The sequence below is a fragment of the Malaya genurostris genome, chromosome 2 (genome assembly GCF_030247185.1).
Source record: "Malaya genurostris strain Urasoe2022 chromosome 2, Malgen_1.1, whole genome shotgun sequence".
NCBI lineage: Eukaryota > Metazoa > Arthropoda > Insecta > Diptera > Culicidae > Malaya > Malaya genurostris.
In genome coordinates, this window is record NC_080571.1 from 87,254,658 (window position 1) to 87,277,033 (window position 22,376).

General features: G+C 36.8%; 3 protein-coding genes and 1 pseudogene across 11 annotated transcripts; 2 read left to right on the forward strand and 2 right to left on the reverse strand.

Moving 5' to 3' along the window:
- Positions 1 to 559: 559 nt before the first annotated feature.
- On the reverse strand, positions 560 to 6,225 carry LOC131430756 (uncharacterized). 7 transcript variants are annotated; one of them, XR_009229560.1, is made up of 3 exons: positions 5,929 to 6,225; positions 5,388 to 5,746; positions 565 to 1,940 (listed from the first exon to the last, which is right to left on the reverse strand). XR_009229560.1 is itself a non-coding variant. In XM_058595959.1 (2 exons), exons 1-2 carry the CDS (start codon positions 5,266 to 5,268, stop codon positions 1,882 to 1,884), a joined length of 891 nt encoding a protein of 296 aa, XP_058451942.1. In that variant the 5' UTR covers positions 5,269 to 5,370; the 3' UTR covers positions 567 to 1,881. The 7 variants fall into 7 exon arrangements, 1 of the variants encoding a protein (XP_058451942.1); XR_009229563.1 differs by lacking the exon at positions 5,388 to 5,746 and having other exon boundaries at positions 568 to 1,940; positions 5,929 to 5,999; positions 6,063 to 6,225; XR_009229561.1 differs by lacking the exon at positions 5,388 to 5,746 and having other exon boundaries at positions 569 to 1,940; positions 5,907 to 5,999; positions 6,063 to 6,225.
- A 3,507-nt stretch (positions 6,226 to 9,732) lies between these two features.
- Positions 9,733 to 10,636, forward strand: LOC131429636 (ATP synthase subunit s, mitochondrial). 2 transcript variants are annotated; one of them, XM_058593894.1, is made up of 2 exons: positions 9,733 to 9,819; positions 9,897 to 10,636. In XM_058593894.1, the coding sequence occupies exons 1-2, from the start codon at positions 9,781 to 9,783 to the stop codon at positions 10,476 to 10,478; spliced, it is 621 nt and encodes a 206-aa protein (XP_058449877.1). In that variant the 5' UTR covers positions 9,733 to 9,780; the 3' UTR covers positions 10,479 to 10,636. The 2 variants fall into 2 exon arrangements, with proteins under 2 accessions (XP_058449877.1, XP_058449878.1); XM_058593895.1 differs by lacking the exon at positions 9,733 to 9,819 and adding an exon at positions 9,825 to 9,838.
- A 147-nt stretch (positions 10,637 to 10,783) lies between these two features.
- LOC131429635 (KAT8 regulatory NSL complex subunit 3) lies at positions 10,784 to 14,522 on the reverse strand. Of its 2 annotated transcripts, none has more exons than XM_058593892.1 (6): positions 14,438 to 14,522; positions 14,180 to 14,379; positions 13,787 to 14,064; positions 12,905 to 13,729; positions 12,313 to 12,844; positions 10,784 to 12,254 (listed from the first exon to the last, which is right to left on the reverse strand). In XM_058593892.1, exons 3-6 carry the CDS (start codon positions 14,056 to 14,058, stop codon positions 10,863 to 10,865), a joined length of 3,021 nt encoding a protein of 1,006 aa, XP_058449875.1. In that variant the 5' UTR covers positions 14,059 to 14,064; positions 14,180 to 14,379; positions 14,438 to 14,522; the 3' UTR covers positions 10,784 to 10,862. The 2 variants fall into 2 exon arrangements, with proteins under 2 accessions (XP_058449875.1, XP_058449876.1); XM_058593893.1 differs by having other exon boundaries at positions 14,442 to 14,458.
- Positions 14,523 to 19,308: 4,786 nt separating this feature from the next.
- LOC131429945 (dimethyladenosine transferase 1, mitochondrial-like) lies at positions 19,309 to 21,066 on the forward strand (annotated as a pseudogene).
- The last annotated feature ends 1,310 nt before the right edge of the window (positions 21,067 to 22,376 follow it).

Here is a 22,376-nt window from a genome sequence, read left to right on the forward strand (position 1 = left end):
GTCGATTGTGAAATTTGAAGAATGTACCGGTACCGCAAGGCCCAACAGTAACACACTATATCTAGAAGCTGTAGGTCTACCAAGGAGAGCACGTGTTTCGTTTACAACATAAAATCTTTCCAAAAATGTTGGTCTATTCTTGGAAATAAAGAGAAACGCGTCAAATGTGGCTATCACTGAAATGGTTCCCACAGTCGCGTATGCCTTAAGTACACCAAATACAAATTATAATACGGAATACTTCGACAAATTTTCAAGGACACATTTTGCATCGTGCGGTACACTGTCATGATACACTGTCAGAGTGACAATGTACTTTAACGAGTTTTCTATAAAACTAGCAACACTGAAGGGTAAGAACAAGTTCATCATAGTTTATTATATTATTATGAGAGTTATGAGTTTATTCGTTATTATGAGAGAAAATTTAAAATTTTCAGACTAGACCAAATACGTCTACTCGCTGTAAGTTTAGTTCACAGAATGATTCTAATTCTTAGGTATTAATTTCAGTTTCCCCTTTTCCCAACGAATTCATAATAAATCAGTTTCCATATTGTAATAACTCCAAAAAGGCCGACAAAGCCAGGCGGTTACGAACAAAGAATATGTAGATAAAATATATGAAATTCGGCGTCACTGAAACACTTCTGGTTTAACTGATGTAAGGTAATCGAATGACTTATAATTCAGAACTCTCGGTACATGGCAAGCAAACTTAATATTTCTCTCTTGAGAGTGAAACTCTCTTCTGGGTTTCGATCTCTTCAGCACCTACATAACAACTCCTCCCTTTTTTCAAAACGAATACATTTATAACACAGACTAACAGACATGACAGTATGAGTAAATTCTTATAAAAAATAATTTTTCGTGATGCACTAGTTCCACCTATATTATACTGCGCGAACTATTTACTATCGGTACACCCCTTGTGTTATGTAAAAGTTAATTTACTAGTTGGTTCCCCCTCGTTTGTCAACACCGATCAGCTGCTTGCAGGGATGCCTGATTTCATCATAATATTTGGAAATGAATCGTCACAGTAAATTATTATATTACGTTAATAATATATTAAACTTTTTAGCGATGTTGGAAGGTAACCATTTATTTTTCTCAACATTGTTCATCTAGACTATTTTTTATTGTGTTGGTAATTTTCACCCGAAATTAAGTGGCGGCAGATCAGAAGCAAGTAAATATTGCCACTAAACGGGTTCGATTTTGTATTGCGTTGAAGGATGAGAGGTAGGCACAATTTTGTATATAGTTTTGGCAATATGTATTAAATCTGTATCCTGCATGAAATTCGCATACAAATGCAAATACATATCAATACATTACAGGTAATTCTGTATAAATGGCAACTCTGTTGGTAAATGAAAAAAATAAACACAGTCTAGATGACAGACAGGATGTTTTTGATAGGGTAACGTGGCGCCATCATAACACATGTGAGTACTGTCCCAAATAAAGGAATATTCGAAATGACAGTTAAAATGATTGAAGAATCTAATTTGAGTGTCCTGTCTGTTAGTCTGTGTTTATAATTCAATGTGTTTACAGCAAAGCCTTAGATAAAAATAACTTCTAATATGGAGCTAATAATACAAAAAATCTTTCTTCCTCTTCTTAATCATATTTCGATCTGATCTTCTGAGAACACTCGATTGTATAGTTGTATTCCTATCATTTACTTGGTCTTCGATAGGAGTTCTTTCTCCAAAAAGAAATGAATCAGCCGCGAATCCATAGAAATCTGGTTCCTGATCGGACTCCTGCTCCTCTATTTCAGCAACGTCTTCTCTTCTCCGTTTGTTGGAATTTGTTTCCCGGTTACCTTCATGTATAACAAAATCAGGACCCGATTTGCGTTGACAATCAATGGGCACTTCTAGCTGTTGCCTGTGTGCCATTACAATTCTGCCACCGAGTGAAATCTGAAAAACAGTTACAGAAATTCGTTTGAGAAATATTGCAGGTAACCATCGTCTTATATCACATCTATTTGCATTTTTGTAATAGATCAGGTCACCGCTTTTAAGATTGGCGAATTTGTCATTAAAACTGTCAGCTGACAAATAAATATTGGGCGGTAAATCATCATGTTCCATTTTAAGATTATATTTAAAATTGCATTTGGGGTTTATCAAATCCAATAGTGTTTTTGGTTTGTATGAAAGGAGCCTTTCAGAGGGAAATTGACTGTCGCCCTCTAAACAGGTGTTTCTGTAATTTAAAAGAAAATAAGCAACTTGTAACTCTATATCTAATTTTCTTATTTCTGGGTCGATTAAAAATTTCTTGAATATCTCCTCTACCAAACGAACCATACGTTCCGCCTGTCCATTGCTTTCGGGATGATATGGTGGGCTTTTCAAGACTTTTACCCCTTGATCGCCGAAAAAATTGATGAATTCATTTGAATTGAATGGCGGTCCACCATCTGTCACCAGCACGTCGGGCAAGCCAAATCGAGCGAAAACATTGAGAAAAATTTTCAAAACATTTCGGCAATCTGTACTTTGTTTCATATAATCTAATTCTATCCATTTCGTATAGCTGTCCACAATAACTAGAAATGTTTTATGTTCTAGATGGAAAAAATCAGCGTGCACTCTACTGAAAGGCTTCTTGGTTGGGTGCCATTGTGAATATGCTGCTGGGCTTGTAATGGGTGTGGTTTCGTTACATGCTCTACAGGATCTAACGTATTCCTCTATGTCATTGTTCATTCCGAACCAGTATACGGTTCTGCGAGCCAGTTGTTTAATTTTACTTATTCCAGTATGATTTCTATGTAGTAGTTTTAAAACTTTTAGTTTTAAAATATCAGGTATAATTACGCGATCCTGAAATAAAACACACCCTTCTACTTCCTCTAGCTCTTGATTGTGAGAATAAACATCCCTGAACATTCTATGTAAACGATCTGGCCACCCATGTCTGATAAATGTTAAAATTTTAGTTAAAAACTCATCCTTTACCGTTTCTTTGGCGATTTCTTTGTAATCCAGAGGAAATTCCCCAGTAAAAATTTAGGCTTTTCACATACTCACGATCTAAAGCTATCGGCACAGATTGTGTAAGAGGAAATCGTGAGCAGAAATCTGCATTTCCCATCTTGGAAGAAGGTCGGTAGATAATTTCATAATCATAAATCGAAAGCTCTACAATGTAACGTTGCAGTCGCGTTACTGATATTTGGTTTTTTCCTTCTTTTCCAAATATTCCTATTAAAGGCTTGTGGTCAGTATAAATCACAAAATGCATGCCAAATAAAAATTTATGAAATTTTTTAACTGTACATACTACCGCTAAAGCCTCTAAGTGTAGAATGGGATATTTCTTCTGTGCCTCGTTCAGGCTAAAAGACGTGAAGTAAATAGGGCGTTCTTCTCCATCTATTACATGTGACATCACACCTCCTAAACCATAACTAGATGCGTCTGTGGTTACCACAATTTTTTTCACAGGGTCAAAATATTCCAATAAACATGGTCGTAGAAGAAATCTCTTACAGTCTTCAAAAGTCTTTTTACATTCTTCATTCCAGATAAATCTTACGTTCTTCTTGAGCAAACTGTAAAGGCATTGGATCCGAGACGAAAGATTAGGAATAAATTTGGAGTAATAATTCACTAAACCTAGAAATGCCTTTAGTTCCGACACATTTCGTGGAGCTCTCGCTTCACGAATAGTATCAATTTTTTGTGAACAAGGAAGTAAACCTTCTTTTGTCAAAATATGTCCCAAATATGGCAACTCTGTAACAAAAAATTTGCATTTTTTTAGATTAACCTTAATGTTAGCTCTAGACAATCTTTCTAGGACTAAATAAAGTTTATCTTTGCAGTCTTCCAAATTTTTTCCTGAAATCAAAACATCATCAAGGTAACAAACTACGTTTTCCAAACCGAGGAGAACTTGGTCCATGACTTTCTGAAATATGGACGCACTAGACGATGCTCCTTGAGGTAAACGGTTGTATGTATATAAGCCCTTAATGGTATTAATTACCATAAATTTTCTTGAAGCTCGTGACAACAATAGCTGTGTATATGCGCCCGCTAGGTCGAGAGAACAGAAAATTCTAGATCCCGAGAGAGAGGCAAAAATGTCCTGAGCTACGGGTAATGGATATGTGTTCGGGACTATCACTTTATTGATAGAAACCTTGCAATCGATCACTAAACGAATATTCTGGTCTTTTTTTAACACAATTACCACCGGAGATGCCCATTCACTGGTATCAACAGGTGTAATCACCCCGTCTCTCTCAAGAGAATCCAAATAATCAATAACTGTTCCCCTCAACCGAAGCGGCACCCCATAAGCTTTTTTGAAAATAGGCATGGTCTCTTTCAATACAAGGTCTCCTTCATACCCGACTATTGGATTTGAAAAATCCCCATCAAAAACTGTTGAAAACTTACTTTTCAACTCATCAATATAATCTTCCATGCCAATCTTGTGAACTTTCCGTTCCTGAATCCGTAACGAGAAATTATTTCTCCATCCCGCACATAGGCAGTCCAACCAGGTGCGACCCATCAATGGTATGAAATTGTTGTCACACCGAAGTACAATCAGATAAAGTTGTTGCCTTTTTCCTTTAAACTCTACTGACACACTCAACCTTCCTAGAACCTTCAACCTTTTGCCATCAATCACTGCTAAATTTTTATTGCAGGGTAAAAGCTTGTTTTGTGAAAAACTCTTCAAAAATAATGCTTCTGAAATAACGGTCTCAGCAGACCCACTGTCAATTTCCATTTGTATACTCCTGTTTTCTACTAAAACGTCAACATAACAGGGTTCATTAATATAATTTACCGCGGAAATCATCATACAAGACATATCATCGTCATCATCATCTTCTTCTTCCTTATCATGCTTTGATCTTTTAAAATTTTCGACTGAACCCTCGGTTGCATTTTCTTTAGGTGAACCTAGAAATTTGACTTCTGCTCGGTATCTATCTCTGCCATGCAATTTATAACAAAATTTACGAGTGTGCCCTCTTCTCTTACAAAAAGAACACACATATGATGGTTTATCCAACCCATATCTTCGATCACTGTAACCTTCTTTTTTATCTCTAGGTGAAAAGGATACGTTACGATTGTTACTTCTGCTTCTACCTCTGTATCTCTGCTTTGAACGAGATCGAATCTCTTTTCTACCCAAATGAGCAATTAATGATGTGTCATGCTCATCATCTTCTTTCAATACACTTGTTCTATTATTAGAAATTTCGTGATTCATTATCAATTTCTCTGCCCTAGCAGCAGTGAGATCATCTTCATCGCACAAACGTTTTTGAATGTCTCTATTATAAACACCAATCACTAAAAGGTCGCGAATCGCCCTGTCTTTAAACGTACCAAAACCACATTGTTCAGCTAAAACCTTTACCGCGATCACGAAGTCCTCTAATTTTTCATTTTTGCCTTGTCGTCTACTCCAAAATTTGTAGCTGTGTATTACTTCAGAATCACATTTGTCAAATCTCTTTTTTAATGCTTCTGTGATCTGCTGATACGTAAGGTTTTTAATGTCCTGACCGGGAAAAAGTTTTTTTATTTCAGAAAATACCGTAACACCACATACGGCGAGAAATGATGTCTTGTATCGGATTTCCGGCACATTATTGTTTATGAAAACATACTCAAGCTGTTCGATGTATTGTGCAAAAGGGATTGAATTTGGCAGGTAAGGCTCAACAGTTGTTGACACCGACATTCTTTAATAAATATATATTGAGGAAAATAAGATAAAAGAAAAGCACACAACAAATAGAAAATTAGTAAAAAAAAATAAAACTTCGTGCTTTTTCAAATTTCTATGAACAAACAAGAAATAAAATACGTCCAATGAATAAAAACAAAAACAGATTCACATACCTGAATTGATTCAATACTTCACTCTATGAAAACTGCTGTACCCGTTGAATAGAATACTTGTTTAAAATATAACTGCTTCCGCATATAAACCTCCTGCAACCAAACTGGTAACAATTAATTCAGCAACCAACCAGTTCTTCCTCTACCGCAGCTCACTATGTAAAATTCTTCACGTTAACTCAGCTTCGATATAAAAACAGTTGTCTATCCAGATGATGTTTCGTACTCGTCGACAAAATCACAGCGAAATAAACAAATCACTGTGTTGAATCAATTGAGATGAAAATGTTATTTACAAACTGTTTGATCGCCGAGAAACGTCGAGGTAAATTGACAAGCAAATGAGTTCCTGACGTTTATGTCACTCATGCAAACAGGTGAAGTGAGAGATATATCAATTTACTCTCCACTGTAACTCACTGAGTTACCGAAATAATTCGCCGTGTTTTCACAGACAAACTTACGCTGGTTATGTAAAGCACAATTAAAATAGTATACTCCGGAAAACTTTACGGAGACGTCCTTAATCCTCGTCGCCAATTGTAATAACTCCAAAAAGGCCGACAAAGCCAGGCGGTTACGAACAAAGAATATGTAGATAAAATATATGAAATTCGGCGTCACTGAAACACTTCTGGTTTAACTGATGTAAGATAATCGAATGACTTATAATTCAGAACTCTCGGTACATGGCAAGCAAACTTAATATTTCTCTCTTGAGAGTGAAACTCTCTTCTGGGTTTCAATCTCTTCAGCACCTACATAACACATATCAACGAAGTATAGTTGTTTATTGGAAAATTAACGGTCACCATGGTAAGGCTAAATTTCCATTTACAGTGATATCAGTTTAATCAGTATTTTTATAAAGGTACATGTTTAATCAGGCGTGGCACTAACTGTGCAATTAATTATGTATTTTATTTTAATTATCTTAATGATATCAATTCATTAATCATGCATCATCCAATCTGGTATCGTTGAATATAATTCATCTTTACGTCACAGTTGTATACAATTTTGCATCAAATTAGTTCTGCTTTTTGAGATAGTTTTATTTGAGAAATAGGTCTGATATAATAATCTCTCTTGTGTACTCTACAGTTTTGATCACCGATGTGAAAAGAAGATCGATATATTGAAGATCACTCACAATATTTTACCAGTTTAAAAACATATTGCTCACAAATCTTTATTACATTATTACGACCTTAATAGTTCAGAATAACATTTTGGTTGAGAGTTGTGCACACACCTAGTTCAATCGTCCCAAATTTCATTAAGCTGAGAGCCAGTATAGCTGAAATTGATTCGTTCGGCCAGCACCTAGCATAACCTATAAATTGAAGCAGTTTTGAACTAAACTTAGATGAATTCTTACGTTTTTTGCATCATAGCTCTATATGACATGTTGCAATTTCATACACACTACCCTGTATTTTAGGAACAGAAAGTCGGACATGGATAAAATTTAACATCAACTTATGTAAACATAATCCTTTCCATTTAAATCTGGGTTTGCGAAAATCCGCCTGGCCGTTTCTGAGAAATTGGAGTGATTTTCGATTTGATGCGCACGATAATTTTCCCGGTACTTTCGGAACCAGAAACGATGATCCGGTATACTCAAAAATCAACATATTTGGTCATCAACTAATCATACCTGCTTAATTGAAGCATTACACGGCTATTTGAATGTATTTGGTCTGATGTATGAAAACACGCTCCTGAAAGTGATTTTTTAACTTATCAGCCTGTAATTCCGAAACCAAAAGTCGAATCCGGATGAAATTTTATAGGGTTATAAAGGTTTGTAAGATCTTTCATTTGAACCTAATCTTCGAGAAAATCGAGTGTACTTATTTAGTTCATTTTGCACATTTCACTCCATAACTACGGAACCGGAAGTCCACCTAGTGGTGTAATGATGCCTTTCTCATATTACTCATTACAACATTCTCAAAAATAACTGTGCATTAGATAGAAGTAGGAAAATTTGTTCGGACTTAATCTAACAAACTCTACAAATCCTGTTTACCTTGTAATTCCGGAACCGGAAATAGTATCCACAACAAATTTAGGAATTCCGTATTAAACTGTAAGACTTTTCCTTTGAACATATAAGTTTGTGAAAATAGATTTGACCATCTTGGAGTTTGGTTATTTGCAGTTTTTTATCACCATTCCAATTTCATTCGAACCCGGATTCAGATGACCGGAATAGCCGAAGTTGATTCATTTGCAGCAGCCAACATGAAACTACATTGACATTCTTTTATTTTTTTATATAATTTATTTTACCCCAGCTTTAAATTATTTTATTGTTTCGGTCGCATTTATCATAAAAGAGCTAAAATTTGTATCGTCTTTTACCAATATCACACACTAGTAGCAGACGTTTTCTTTATAGTGTCGTGTACGAAATAGAACAAAGCATGCATCGTTCGTTTTGTGTTTTCTTCTTCCACCGTACCACTTACCGGTATTATACATATTGTCATTCTATATGGCTTTGGCTTTGAAAACTTTGACACTCATCGCCCTGTAGCTGCGGAACCGGAGGTCGGATCCGGATAAAATTACACAGTAGCTTTAAAGATAATCGCCCTTATTCTGAATAACGTCGTATCGTTTTTTCGCTCGTATTTCATTTGTATTCCCCATAACGCTAGCAAAATCAAAGGTAGCTATGATTCGATCGAACCACATTTGATCGAAAAATCAATACGTCGTTATTCAGAATAAGGGCGAATATGAGCTTTAATTCAAATCGAGGTTTGTGAAAATCGGTTCAACCATCGCAGAGAAATGCACTTCGCATTCTATATTTTGAGTATTCTTCATCACTTTCGGTGCTTCCGGAACAGGAAAAAGGGGGACCAGCAGAGCCGCATTAAGTTTTTATGCCCACAAACTAACAAGCACTGTAAACTAGAAGAATTTAGAGGACAGTTTTATGGGATTTGTGCCTGTTTTTGACCATCGTTTGTGGAAAAATACTAATGAAATTGGTAAAGTCGGATACAGATAAATTGTTCTATGAAATTTTAGAAAACTATAAGATCAAATCGGTTGAAAAATTTAATAGCAGGCTATGGGACTATAAGACCCTTCATTTCAACACAGACATTTGCTCAGGTCGTCGAGCTGAGAAAGGTAAAAAATCGGTTGAGTAGTCTCTGAGAAAATGCACTTTTTCTTCATTTTTAGTACGTTTCACTCCGTTACTCCCGAAACGGAAGTTCGATCCGGGTAACATTCAATAGGAGCCTATGGGACCATTCATTTGATTCTAAGTTTGTGAAAACCATCTCCGAGAAAATCGAGTACAAACTTTTGTTACATACACAAACGAAAATTTTTCGTACTTGAAGAACTGAGTCGAATAGTATATGACACTCGGCCCTCGGTTCAAAAGTCGGTTTACACAGTCATTGCATAGCCTTTCTATTTAAGAAAGGTAAAAAGCAAATACTGTATTCACATGCTGTAAACATCAATTTTAATCCAATCACTCAACATTTTTTATTCAGCTACTTTAAGAATTTACCTTAATCAGCTTGACTATCGTACACAGTAGTAACAGGAGCGCACTTGTCTGACAATTTCAGCAAGTATAGCGAACACAAGGAGTAATTCGAAATACTCGAGTAATTGTGGACTGTAGAATAATTCATCCTAGGAAACCGCATGGCAAAATGGCCGGATCGGACACGAATTTCCGTTTGTGTATGGCTATTTTGAAACCTATCTAATCTATCGCCAATATATCCATTTATTAAATAAATATTGCATGATTTTATTCTTTTCATTTGTATCAGTGTTCTAAAAGTTCAACAGGACAATGTATGATGCAGTACTTTGACAGTTGTTAATGCAAACGAAAAGGAGACTCAACTTGCTGCTGTATACGGTAAATATTATACTTAGTTGTATTTCACCTATTTCACCGATTCGAGATTTCTTTCAAAAAACAATTATATTTTGCAGACAATGCTTGCTTCCAAGGGATGTAGTGCCGTTTATCGTACGTTTCCAACGAAAATACCCAATCGCGGGTTTTGGGCATGGGTCAATATGATGTTCAACCGGGTAGATGAAAATCGCCTTAAGCTTGTAGGACCGGACCGACTGTGTGCCGAGTGGCTACTAAGAAATGGAGCCAAAGCTAAATTTGTTAATATTCCAAACATGCAAATCAACTATAACTTATTACCGCAGGACTCCGTTCCCGTTTTAATAGAAGAGTTAGATGGTACGGAGTCGGGAATAATGCACATCGGATTTGATCACCTGAAAGGGTTAAAACACTTGAGAAAAGTGAAGCTACATAAATGTGTATACCTGGAAGATCGAGCTTTGGCAAAGCTTCGCATCGTTGCGGATACCCTTGAGGATCTCGAAGTGTCAAGCTGCAAAAACATTTCGGATGCTGGTTTACTACAGTTGAAAGATTTGAAAAAACTAAAACAGTTAAAAACTTATGATTTGCCGTACGTCAGAGACATTGGGGCCGTGGAAAGCAGCCTGAAACAGGCTTTACCAGGATGTCGAATGGATTTGAAAAGTTAGTGCGCTACATTCATATGTTCGACATGATCGCATGAGAAGGGAATAGTTAGTAAGATCCAACGAATTGGTTTGAACGGCGTAGTGGGGAATAGTCACAAATGGATATTGTTTTTATATTTAAATATCGTGTGAAATATAAGGATAAGTATGTATTTTGATTTTGTGCGAACCTTTGTTAAACTGCCTCTACGCGTTTATTTCACCACGGTTTTAACTATTTATGCATTCACCGACTAGTGATTTGTGAATAAGCCTGGGAGAACTTCACTATTTCTTTCATTAGGTAAAACGGCAAGCTCAATAAATATCTTCCGACATGTTACCGTCCATAGGTATTTATTGTAAATTAACTAAATACGATTTATACACATAAACTTCTAAAGCTTATGGCGCCTTAGGCTTCTGGTACTGCTGGTGTTGTTGCAAAGAGCCTATCGTTGCAGTTGATGACAGCACAGTGGGTGCAACCGAACCAAGATGTTGTTGCGGTACAATATTTACTTTTCGAACGGTTATGTTCCGATTGAGAATGGCTGGTTTCCTGCTGGTCAGCTGAGACAATGAGTTCGTCTTGATCAAGATGGTGTTTGTACCTGGAATTCCCGGCGCGAGATGCGGCGAATTGGTAGTGGTAGTAGTACCCTGGAGCGTTACTGTTGCCGGTGAAGCAGTTAACGAGGAAACAGTCGCACTTGTACCGATGGGACGAATTTGCGTTTCTCCGACACGAACAAAATTTTTCACGGTTGTCGTTTTGCTGGGATCTACATTGATAATTATCGGCTGAAACTTGGGCTGCTGATGCAGTCCGGAACTGGATGGCACAGCAGGCGATTTTACTACGGTGTTATTCAAAATTTCAACTTTTCCACCGGATATCATTTGAGATATATTCTTCGAAGCCGTAGTAGACATTGTCGGTGAGACTGTCTTGTTCAGAGGGTTCGACAGTACCACTTTAGCATATTTGACTCCGGTTGGTGTTGAGTTCGCCGGTTTGGCGGCAGCGACCGTAGAAAGAATGTTAGCTGGTACTTGTTTGATGTTACTTTTATTGATGACCACAACCTTATTGGGTTTTATCGACGGTTGAAGGGTAATGATTCGATTCATTTGATCAGTTTTAAACGTTTGTGCTGAAGTAATTGCTGGTGAAATCGTTACAATATTTGTCGAAGTTCTAGGCATCTCGATGGACTTTTGCGGTGATCCATCCTGAATGTTTCCTTCGTTATCGGCAAATACAATGGGTATATCAAAAATATTGGTGTTCGATAGATCGGGCGTGGGAGGAGACTTGGTAGTCTTGAAGAAAGAACTCGAAGCAGGTGTAGGAGTTTTGGTAATCCCCGCGGTACTACGCACAATAGTAAATTTGGTTGGACTGAAAGATTGCTGTTGTTGAGGTGATGCCTGCGAAACAGGTGTAATTGCTAGCGGGCTCGGGACAGTTACAGCTGGTTTAGAAGTAACAGACACAACCGGTTTCGGTGACGATTTTAGAGTAAAGAATTTCTGTGTGGATCCTGACGGTTTCAATTGGATAAATTGGTTGGCAGGAATTACTTTTATGTTGGAAGTTGTTGCGGGAGATGTAGAATTTTGTGGCGTTGACCCTTCTCGTTTAATTATAGGTAGTACTATTGGAGAACTAGCTAAACCTGACACCAACTGCGGTGTCGAAGTGCTACGAATCTCCAGATTGTTACCACCAGCCGAAGAAATTTGATAGTTGGTTAGTAAAGATGCCGTCCTCTTAGCATTTAGCTCCGTAGCCTGCAAAAGAAAATTAGTTTTTCAATTGTGTACATGGAAGAAGTTATCCTTATATTACCTTATCGGTGTCGGGAAGAATACTTTGAACTGCCGCATCAATGGCCTGCTGGTTTTGCTGCAACAGTAATTTTTCCGCTCGTGTTTGTTTCGTTGGTTTGGTTATTTTTTTAATTTGTTGCTTGTTGGCTTTGGCTGCTTTTGATGTGTCAGGCTGTTCTTCCGATTGGCTCAACTTGCGCTTACGATGAATCGATGGTATTCCGCTACCGGAAACATTTTGAGTGAGCGCCTGTGCAGCAACAGCAGGTCCTCCAGTGGCTGCCAAATTGGTGCTATTGTTAGACAAAAGCAAGTTGGTTTTTTGTCCATTTGGATCTTTGATTGTTTGCTTAGGACGCGGTGGATCCAACAAGCAATTGGTCGCAAACTCGGCCACTTCGTCCATAACCATGTTGTCCACCATCGATTGCGTTACACCTTCAATTTTGCGTTTTGATTTGCACACTCGCAAGCAATCATCGGCTGATCCAACAACGACGAGAGATGTCTGTGCGATCATTTTTTCTCGCAGAAACTCAATCTCTTCTTGGCTGAAAATATCATTAAAAAAACAATAGTTTGTTTGTGACGCTACTAAAACATATGCCTACCTGGTTCTAGCCGAGACCTGCCCAATCACAAACAGCACCGGCGCTGTAATATCCGTGATGTGATCGTCTGGAGAACCTCTGGGACCATTAACTGTATTATATGCAAATCCCAAACAAACAATGCAACTAACCGTCTCTACAAGACCGATTTGAATTGACAATGCCGCTCCAGCATTAAAACCAACCAAAATGATCGGTCGGTTCGGTGCTTCCTGGCGGACATCTTGGATTTTATTCCGCGTTACTGCAACCATTTGATCGGCCACATTCTGGACGCTGTGCTTTGCCATTACGGCCCCCTGTGGTGGCATTGTGATTGGGATGACCGACGCCATGGTAGCAAACAACGAGTACCACTTTTGTAAGCGTGTACTCGGTGTCGTCATGTTGGGCCCCGAAGGAACAACAACTATAAACGGTTGACCGGGAAGTTTCCTGTTTTTGTGAGCCACTATTGGTTCCCATGGCTTTTTCAGAACCGGTCCCAGTAGCTCCTGATTGATGTTCAATGGTCTCCCGAAGATCATTTTATCCACCAAATTAGGTAGTTTGGATTTTAGTGTTTGCAGAATGTCGACATAAGAAGATAGATAACTCGGCGGTAGACTCTCCATCAACAGTCCGTGAAGCCACTGGGTAAGACGTGGATCCCAAGAAACACTAGCCAAAGCCTGGCGTAGGCGACCGACAGATTTGTCAATGACCATTCGACGATGCACCGGTTCGTGCTGTTTATCTGCAATCGTCAATCTTGCCAATCGATCCATATCCAACAGTTTAGTGACTTTACTAAACAGGCGTATTTGCTGAACAGACCAACCAATCCTAAAAGAAATGCAATGGAAATTCGCAACAGATCTAGCTAAAACCGTAAATACTGACTTGTTGATTTTATCCTCCCAGTCAACATCTTCCGAATTCAGATTTCGAACCAATTTGGTGATATTCTCGCTTTCCAGCATTGCGGCTTTCGCGTTCTCTTCATTGTATGATGGAATCGGTGGATTATACGATTCCTCAAGGTCAATTCGTTCATCATGTGAGTGTGTGTGGCACGAGGGACACTGTGGTGGTCTATGCACCATCAGCGTCCGCGTCGTGGCCGTCTGGCTACTTTCCATTGGGCGAACGTCCCGTGAATAACTGTGTTCCATTGTTTACTGTAGCAAAACAATATTTAGATATGCAAAATTGAAGTAATAAAATGAGGTTAGGATTGCACTTTTTCGAATGGAAAAATCACCTAAATCCAACTTGAATAAATTATGAACAAACCTTATCGATTCCAATAGTTTGTCGCTTTTATTTCCCTCTCCTAGAAGAGGGAAACTATTGATTGCCGCAGATGCACTTGCGTGGAATAGGTAATAACATTTGCATAGTAACAGTAATCAATACTTGAGAAAAAAAAAGCGAACTAGTGAAAATTTAAGATGTGAAAATATGGTTTCGTGCTGCGTTCACTGCGTCTCGTTCTGAAATAATTAAGCGATCAGTCACAATGGTGATGAAACCCTGTGAAAAACGTATTACAAACAAGCGTCATTTTCTGTCATTTTTAAAACATGTTTTGCGTCTTTCCCATCTTCAACATTCACGCTTAAAAATAGTTACTCAAAAATGAGTAATATCTCACTCATCTACACGGAAAATAAAAACTAACCTGAGATTAGGTCAACACAACTCAACTGCCCGCCTAGCGTTTTGGCTGCCTGGGCAGCCATGGCCACCAGATGGCTACCAAAATTGATTCAGTGACGATTGTCAAATCCAATTTGACAGAACAAAGTCGCCTGTATCTAAGTTAGCCGAGCGTTTTCATCTGCGCACCCTCGCTGATGCGGATGTAGTGTAAATATAACTCATCTTTAAGTATTTTTTGCACGTACCTAGAGCCACCCCAAGTAACCTTTTTAATCATAATAAATACTTGTAGCTGTCTTCAATCATAAATCAAATAAACATAGATTTCCCAGTGTAATAGTAATGTAGTTGAGCAACCCGTGACACCAAAAGCGCCGTCTGGTGAAGAATGGGTGCGTAAATGCTCCTAAAATGCATGGAAAAAGTTGCCTGCGCATTTAACACAACCACAGTAGCTAATGGAAAAAAGTACACCCGTTTCTCACTAGAGGTGCTGTTATTGTCACCGTACAATGGGAAATCTATGCTTATTTGATTTATGCTTCAATGCTTTATAATAAATCTTGCATTAAAACTAATTACTACTAAAAACTAACTACTGAAAACCTCTACAAGAGCATGTTCCTGTCAAGTGTACCATTCAGAGATGCCAGATATTTTCATAGGAAATCTGTATTGCTTTGTATAAAAAATCTGTATTTGTCTGTATTCACTAATGAAAGGAAATTTCGGAAATAAAATGATGTTTAAAGATGTTATTCCATTAGATTATTGTTATAGAATTGCAGATGCAAGGAGCATTCCTTTATATCGTAAGTCCTTGCGCACTGACAAGAACATTCAACGACGAAATTTTATTGTTTTTGTTATCAACCACAATTGAATTGTAAATCCATATACTTTTTTCGTTTGAAAATGATGACTTGGAATTCAAACATGGAATTGAAACGCTCAATACGCAACGTCAAGTCAGGTCATACAACTTTTCAGTCTGACAATAAAGTTTCATGACGCCATGACTTCCTTGAACATCAGTTCAAATTGGTTTCAAATTATGATATAAATGTATTTCAGCGTTCATCATTAAACAGCTGCACGATAAAATTTTCATTTTAATATTGGCAATCAAACACGCTCAGACGGAAAAGTTTCATTATTTCTTTCTTACTTTTTATAAATCTGTATAAATCTGTATTTAATTTGAGAAATCTGTATAAAATCTGTACTCTGTATTAAATCTGTATGCGCATGTAAAAATCTGTATAATACAGATAAATCTGTATAAATGGCATCTCTGGTACCATTCTTCACCTGTGTTAAAACTCTAAATTCAAGAAAATTTTGAAACCAGCTTTACGATCAACATTAAATTTTTTCGGATGGAATTAATTCCGCTATGAAAAAACTGTCATTTTGATGATGTTTTATTGACTATGTAAGTAAGACTATATTAGATTTAAATTACGAGTTTGAGGCTTTTTACGTAAAAACTTCATGCGCTTCCATTTTTATCGTGAATATTTGGATAAAAATAAGTGTTATAACTAATCGCCTTGAAATAAATGCGGTTTTTGCGAAAATCTCCATGATTTAAATTATTTTCTGTGATTCATCGTCATTTTTGTATAAAACTATTTCGTGGCGTTAAAACTTGTGCATACGTTTTGAAAATAAATCATGAAGGTCCATCATATTTCCTCCTTTTTGAATTTCGAAGCTTATTTGATGTCAATAAATGCTACATTATAGGACACTATAATTCCAGCCATGCCATTTTTTTAACGCAAATTACACTTAACCTGTTTCATAAATATTCAATTTTACATTTGCAACCATTTTACGTAATTTTTCAAATAATTAGAACGTGAAGTTTTATTTGAGTGCGCTTATTTACCAAAGACATCATACTAAAATGATATCAAGCTCTTACATTCCCAGAACAAACCATTGGCAATTAATTGTTATTAATTTTTACGGTGACAGTGACAGAGGTTAACTGTGATCGAAGGTGGCGGACCGTTTGAATCGTATTTAAACCTAACCATTTTAGTACACGGTAAATTTAATTGCATCTACCCAGATGTAATGCTAGTACCTAGAAAGTTTATATAAAAATAATCTTTAATTTTATGAAATTCACTGGTTAAAAGAGCAAATCAACATATTGTTAATCTTATTTATTTACAACGGGTTAAAACCTATCCTAATAATTTACCTAGGTTCTGAATTAGTGCTCTTTTATTTAATCCTTAACAAAAGTGCATATTCTCAAATTGAATGGCTTGGAATTCCCGTAAAAAAATAAACCATTGATTGTACAGCATAAACAATTGATTAACAATTAGATATATGGGTTACAATACATTTTATTGTATCTCGACAAGATTTTTTTCATTTCCAACGATTCAATATATTGTTTCTACGATTCTACAATTGAATTTATTGTACACGTGCTGTTTCAAACAATATGCAAACTGTACATTTTATTGTTTTCCAAGAAAACATGTATGAGAAAACTTTATGATTTGAATTGTTACGATACTTAACAACCTATACATTCTATTGTAAAAAGCATTTTCACAATTATTTGAATAGTGTATAACAATACATCAAAATATTTTTCAATGGTCAAAGCATAGTTGTGGCAGGTTTTGTAGCAGCAAATCGTTTTTTTTACAATATTTTTTATTCGGGTTGACATGGTCTGATCAAACTAAAAAATTAGGTTTAACGCATGAAATAAACTCACTTTGAAGGATCACATTGAAGAAATCCAGGCAAAGTGTAATGAATATATTAAATGTTTATATCCTCTCATAAACAGAAATTCTAAGCTCTGTCTAAAAAACAAACTGTTAATTTATAAACAGATTTTCAGACCAGACGACACACAATACATCTGCTCGCAGTGGCGATTGAATCCAAACTGATCCAATTTTTGTTAAGAGGTGTCTTTTTACGTGATTTCGTTTGTAGCTTTTTCACTAATGGGCGGTCCTAACGGCTATAATAATAGCAGCATATAGAATTTTTAAGTCGATTATTTCATTTTGGATTTGCATTTCATTGAAAGAAACTATCAGGATGCTGTACGGGATTCATTCCTGCCTTTCAGAAGAACCAAATTGTGGAACTCACTACGATATTAAGAACTTTTGGAACATTTTACTCGAACGATTTGTTGTACAGCAGCAGATATTTTGTTCTCTTCCCCAGAAGGCGTTCTGATTGGCTGCTGTTGACATGGGTCAAATGAGATAGGTTTTTTAATAGTGTACTATTGAAATCCTTCAATGCTGTTGCTATACACGTTTAAGTTGAAAAATTTCGATTCAATTGGTAGTTAGATTATATAAATCCTTCTACAGAACACTGATCTATGAGCTTTCAAAATACGAGAAAGGCAAACGCGCCTTGTGAATTATCCTCGTTGATACTCGTTTATACCAAACATTTCAGAAAAGTTTAATTTTGAATTATTTGAGGTTATGTCACACAACTGTAAATTTTATCATAAAATTGTGATCATATTTCCGATGGCATGTAGCAAAAATTATGTTGATTCTTTAGATACAACAAGAGATATTTACGATCAAAAACTTATCACTCTTTCAGAGGATAAATTTGGAAAAGGCGCTCCATAGCAAAGTAAGTCGTATTCACGACCAAATCGAATTTCTCAAGAAGGGAAGAAGAAACTCGGCGCAACGAATGGTTTTGATTGTTGAGTACATTTTTACACCGCGATTTTAACTCACACATTGCTTAAAATAAACTGTCAAAGTTAGCATTCGATCAGTGGCGCGACATGTGTCGACAAGTCAAGCCCGTTTTCGAGCGAGTTGCGCTGCGGTACGCTCTGCTCTGAGAGTATTAATCTTTCCACTCTGAAACTTTGCCAAGATTGAGTTAAACCCCTAAGGCTTCTTTTTTCAACTAAAAAAGAAAAAAATCAGACCCAAATTTGTAATTTTTTTATTTGTTTATTAATTTTTAACTTTTTTCATGAAATTAACTTTAAACTTCTTTATGAAATCGCTTATTTGAAAGCTAAGGAAAAGGCGCATATTTCATGTCTTGGACGAATTTTTGTATCTTTATTAGATTTTACAGTGTAGGGTGTTAAAAAAAGGTTCTTTTTTGTAAACGCGAAACTTTAAAAATCATATCTCGAAAATTCCACGTGCCATATCGAAATAAAAAAATACGTGTCGAATATTTTCGAGTTTTTTACCGACAAAAAATAGTTAGATGAAAACAAAATGACTGGCTGATTTTGCGTGGGGTGCCCCCTATACGTTCTATTGTGAAAAACATGGTCACAATCAATTGAATAGTGCATAACAATACATTAAAATATTTTTCAATGGTCAAGAAAAAATTGTGGAAGGTTTTGTAACAGCAAATCGTATTGTTTTTCTACGATAGTTTTTATTCGGGAAGCGGCTGCAAGAAAATGTACCACCGAAATAGACCATTCATTCCAGCCCAGTGGCAACAATAAGGCTCTCTAGCCAGTGCTATCGTAACCAACATCTCGGTCCATCGGGGCCTTCAAAGCTAGCAAGTCAGTGAGAGCAAAGTAAACAAATACAACACTTCATCGATTGTGAAAGTCAGTATTGCAATTTGGCACCGCACGTTTCATAACGATATCACATTCATAATCAAACATCTAAAAATCAACTTTGTTTCAACAAATCACAGATATTTAGCATCAACAATTTTTTATTTATGTTTACATACTTCTTCGTTGTTTTCGTCTTTGCGAAAAAGATGATAATCACAAAAACATGGCGGCCTAGCAGAGACTTAATTCATTCTTTTAGTTTTAAAGTGAAGTTTTTAAGTGTCGTCCCCCTCGGTTTGAACCTAATCGATTGAAGTTTACTCATCGATTATCTGGGTTATTAATCGATTACTCGATTAATCGATAGATACTACGCCATCCCTAATATGTGCATGCTTGATATTTTATTGTTATTAATCGAAGAAAAATATCCGTTTGAAAAGCAGACAAACATTATGATTTTTCGAACAAAAGAAGATGTCCTCAAGAGGTGAGAAGCACAGATTTAAAATCGACGACAGTAGCCGTAAATTGAAAAAATCAGAATTCGATTTTATGCGTTTAATAGAACAGCAGCACCTACGTGTTGAGAAATTGCAACGTCAACGGAGAAACAAGATAACCGGCCTAGCACTGGAAGGTACCGTGCTTGGTATCTACCTGTATTCAATGCTATCAGTAAAACAAAAATGCCAACAATCTGTGATTTAGTGCGATTTAACAAGCTGAAGGCAATCAAACAACTCTCGCAAAATTTTCTAATGGACGAAAGGTTAACTAATAAAATTGTGCGTGCCATGGGAAACAGCTGATAATTACGTGTTGGAGATTGAACCTGGCCCAGGAGGCATAACCCGATCTATCATTAGAATGTTTCCACACCAAATTGTTGAGAAGGACAGACGTTTTCTGCCAACGTTACAGCTGTTGTCAGAAGCTTCAAAGGAACTTCTCCGGATGAATGTCGTTTGTGGAGATATATTCACTGAAGTACCGTACGGAAGGCGCATTTCTTGATTGCCCTAAAACAGGCTGCCAGGACATACGAGCACCTGTACATGTAATTGGTAATTTACCATTTGCAATTTCTACCCGTCTGTTGATAAACGGGCCTCAAAATATGAGTACAAACAGGTGCTTGGTCTTATGGGCGCAGCAGTCTAACATTGACCTTTCAAAAAGAAGTAGTGGAACGCATAGTCGCCCCAATTTTGGCTGAAAATCGGTGCCGGCTTTCGGCAAATGGATCAAATCTGGAGTCAGACAGAACTGAAATTTCTCATACCCGGAAAAGCATTTGAACCTTAACCGGACGTAGATGTAGGCGTAATCACCATCATCCCGCTGAAAAAATCTCTTGCCACCGTTCACTTTGATGTTGTGGAGAAAGTTATTCGTCATATATTTTCGATGTGACAAAAGTATTGTCGTCGGGACGTCGAAAATCTGTATCCACCTGAAAGACGTGAGGAGCTTACCGAGCTGACGTTTCGCATGGCGGATGTTGATCCCTTGGCCCGATCCTTTCGGCTATCGACGGAAGAGTGTTTGAGAATAGCTGAAGCGTACGATGAGTTGTTAAGATTCAATTCCGGTATGGAGCATTATAATTATCGAGCACCAAAACAATTTGTCGATTTACAAAATAATTTGTAACAAGTGTGCTTGTAGTAATAAAAATAGTGAAACATTTTTCGAAGTTTGAAGTAATGGGGTCATATCTCGAACATCTCTTCGCTATCTTAAAAAATGGCCCTGACTAACCTTTTTTTAAAATGGGGTATCCAATGATCGTCACTGTAAAGCTATTCGACCCAATTCTAGCAGTACGGCAAAAAACGAATGTACAAAACAAACACGAACGATGTACAACAGCAACGTAGAATGAATTTATAGATTCGGGGTTTCCATGAGTATTGCTTATTCATTTTCACTCTTCGCTCTTCTGTGTGGTGAACAGTTCAACGTTATGAGTTATAGGAAAGTTTGCACTGAATATGAATGAATGAATTGGTAACACGAAGAATGTGTACAACATTTCATTCATGTCTTTATTTTTCTCGGAATGCGAAATGTCACTGCTGTTGAAAAATAATCAATCAGTGCACGATCCAAGTAACATAGTAATCGTTGGATACAAGAGTGCACAGTAAATGATTGTTATGAAACATAAACATTCAATACCACCACCCCTGGTAACGTAGTAACCAGGATGAAAAAAATAACAGCGAGAAGTCTATATAACCAGTGCACTTCGTTTTCTTGTTACAATCACTGTAGGAGAAGTGATTGAAGCGGAAGCCAATTTTGTGCGTGGAAGATTGTTCAAAACAGAACAAAAACAATAACAATGAATTCAACGGGACATCGTGCGATGAAGCATGTAAATGGTATAGGGAACGGAATCGTCATGAAGAAAAACCTTTCGACCAGGAGAATTCACAAATACGACCACATTCAATCGATAGTCGGTCGGTATATTAAAGAGAAAGCCGAAAACGTACCTACAAATAGAATATCAAGCAATCGCGCTAATAAATCTGCTTTGAACAAAAAGTTGGCTCTTCCGGAAAAGAAAACCTCCAGGGCAAATAAATTTAAGAATATACAATCACCTGTTGGTAACTATATTCGCAGCCCTACTCGGAGGTGTAATACTGCTAGCTTAGTAATTCAAACTGATGAAATGTTTGAAATTAATACAAATACGAGAAATACACAGCAAGCAGTTGAAGCTGCGGAAGAAGTAATATTATCTAATAGTTTTCCGAATAATGAGGAAACCGATTCAAGTGATCAGGAAGCATTACCTAATGATGCTGAAGTGCTTCCAAACGATCAGGAAGTATTTTTGAATAATGTACAGCAAGCTAAAGTGCTGGAAATTTCTGTACTTGGATTTCTAATCATATACTTAACCTTATTTTTATTTATTCTCTATAATAGTTTGTTCGATTTTCGCATCAACACGATTTCTAGTTTCGAGCAATTTGACTTTTCTAGGAATTACAATCAAATTTTCAAAATTTCAAAAACGTACTGTGCATTCTGGAATCTTAAAAACTTTATTAGGACATGTTCTCAAATTCTTATTTCTTCTTGTATCTGTTATGTAACACTTCTCCAAATGTGTCCACCTTGTACATTACATGTTCGAAAAAATCCAATCTAATTGCACGTATTGTGTTTAGTGTGTATTGATCGAAAAGTCGATCAATACACAATATAAAAACATCAATAAACAGAGGCAGGTCCTCT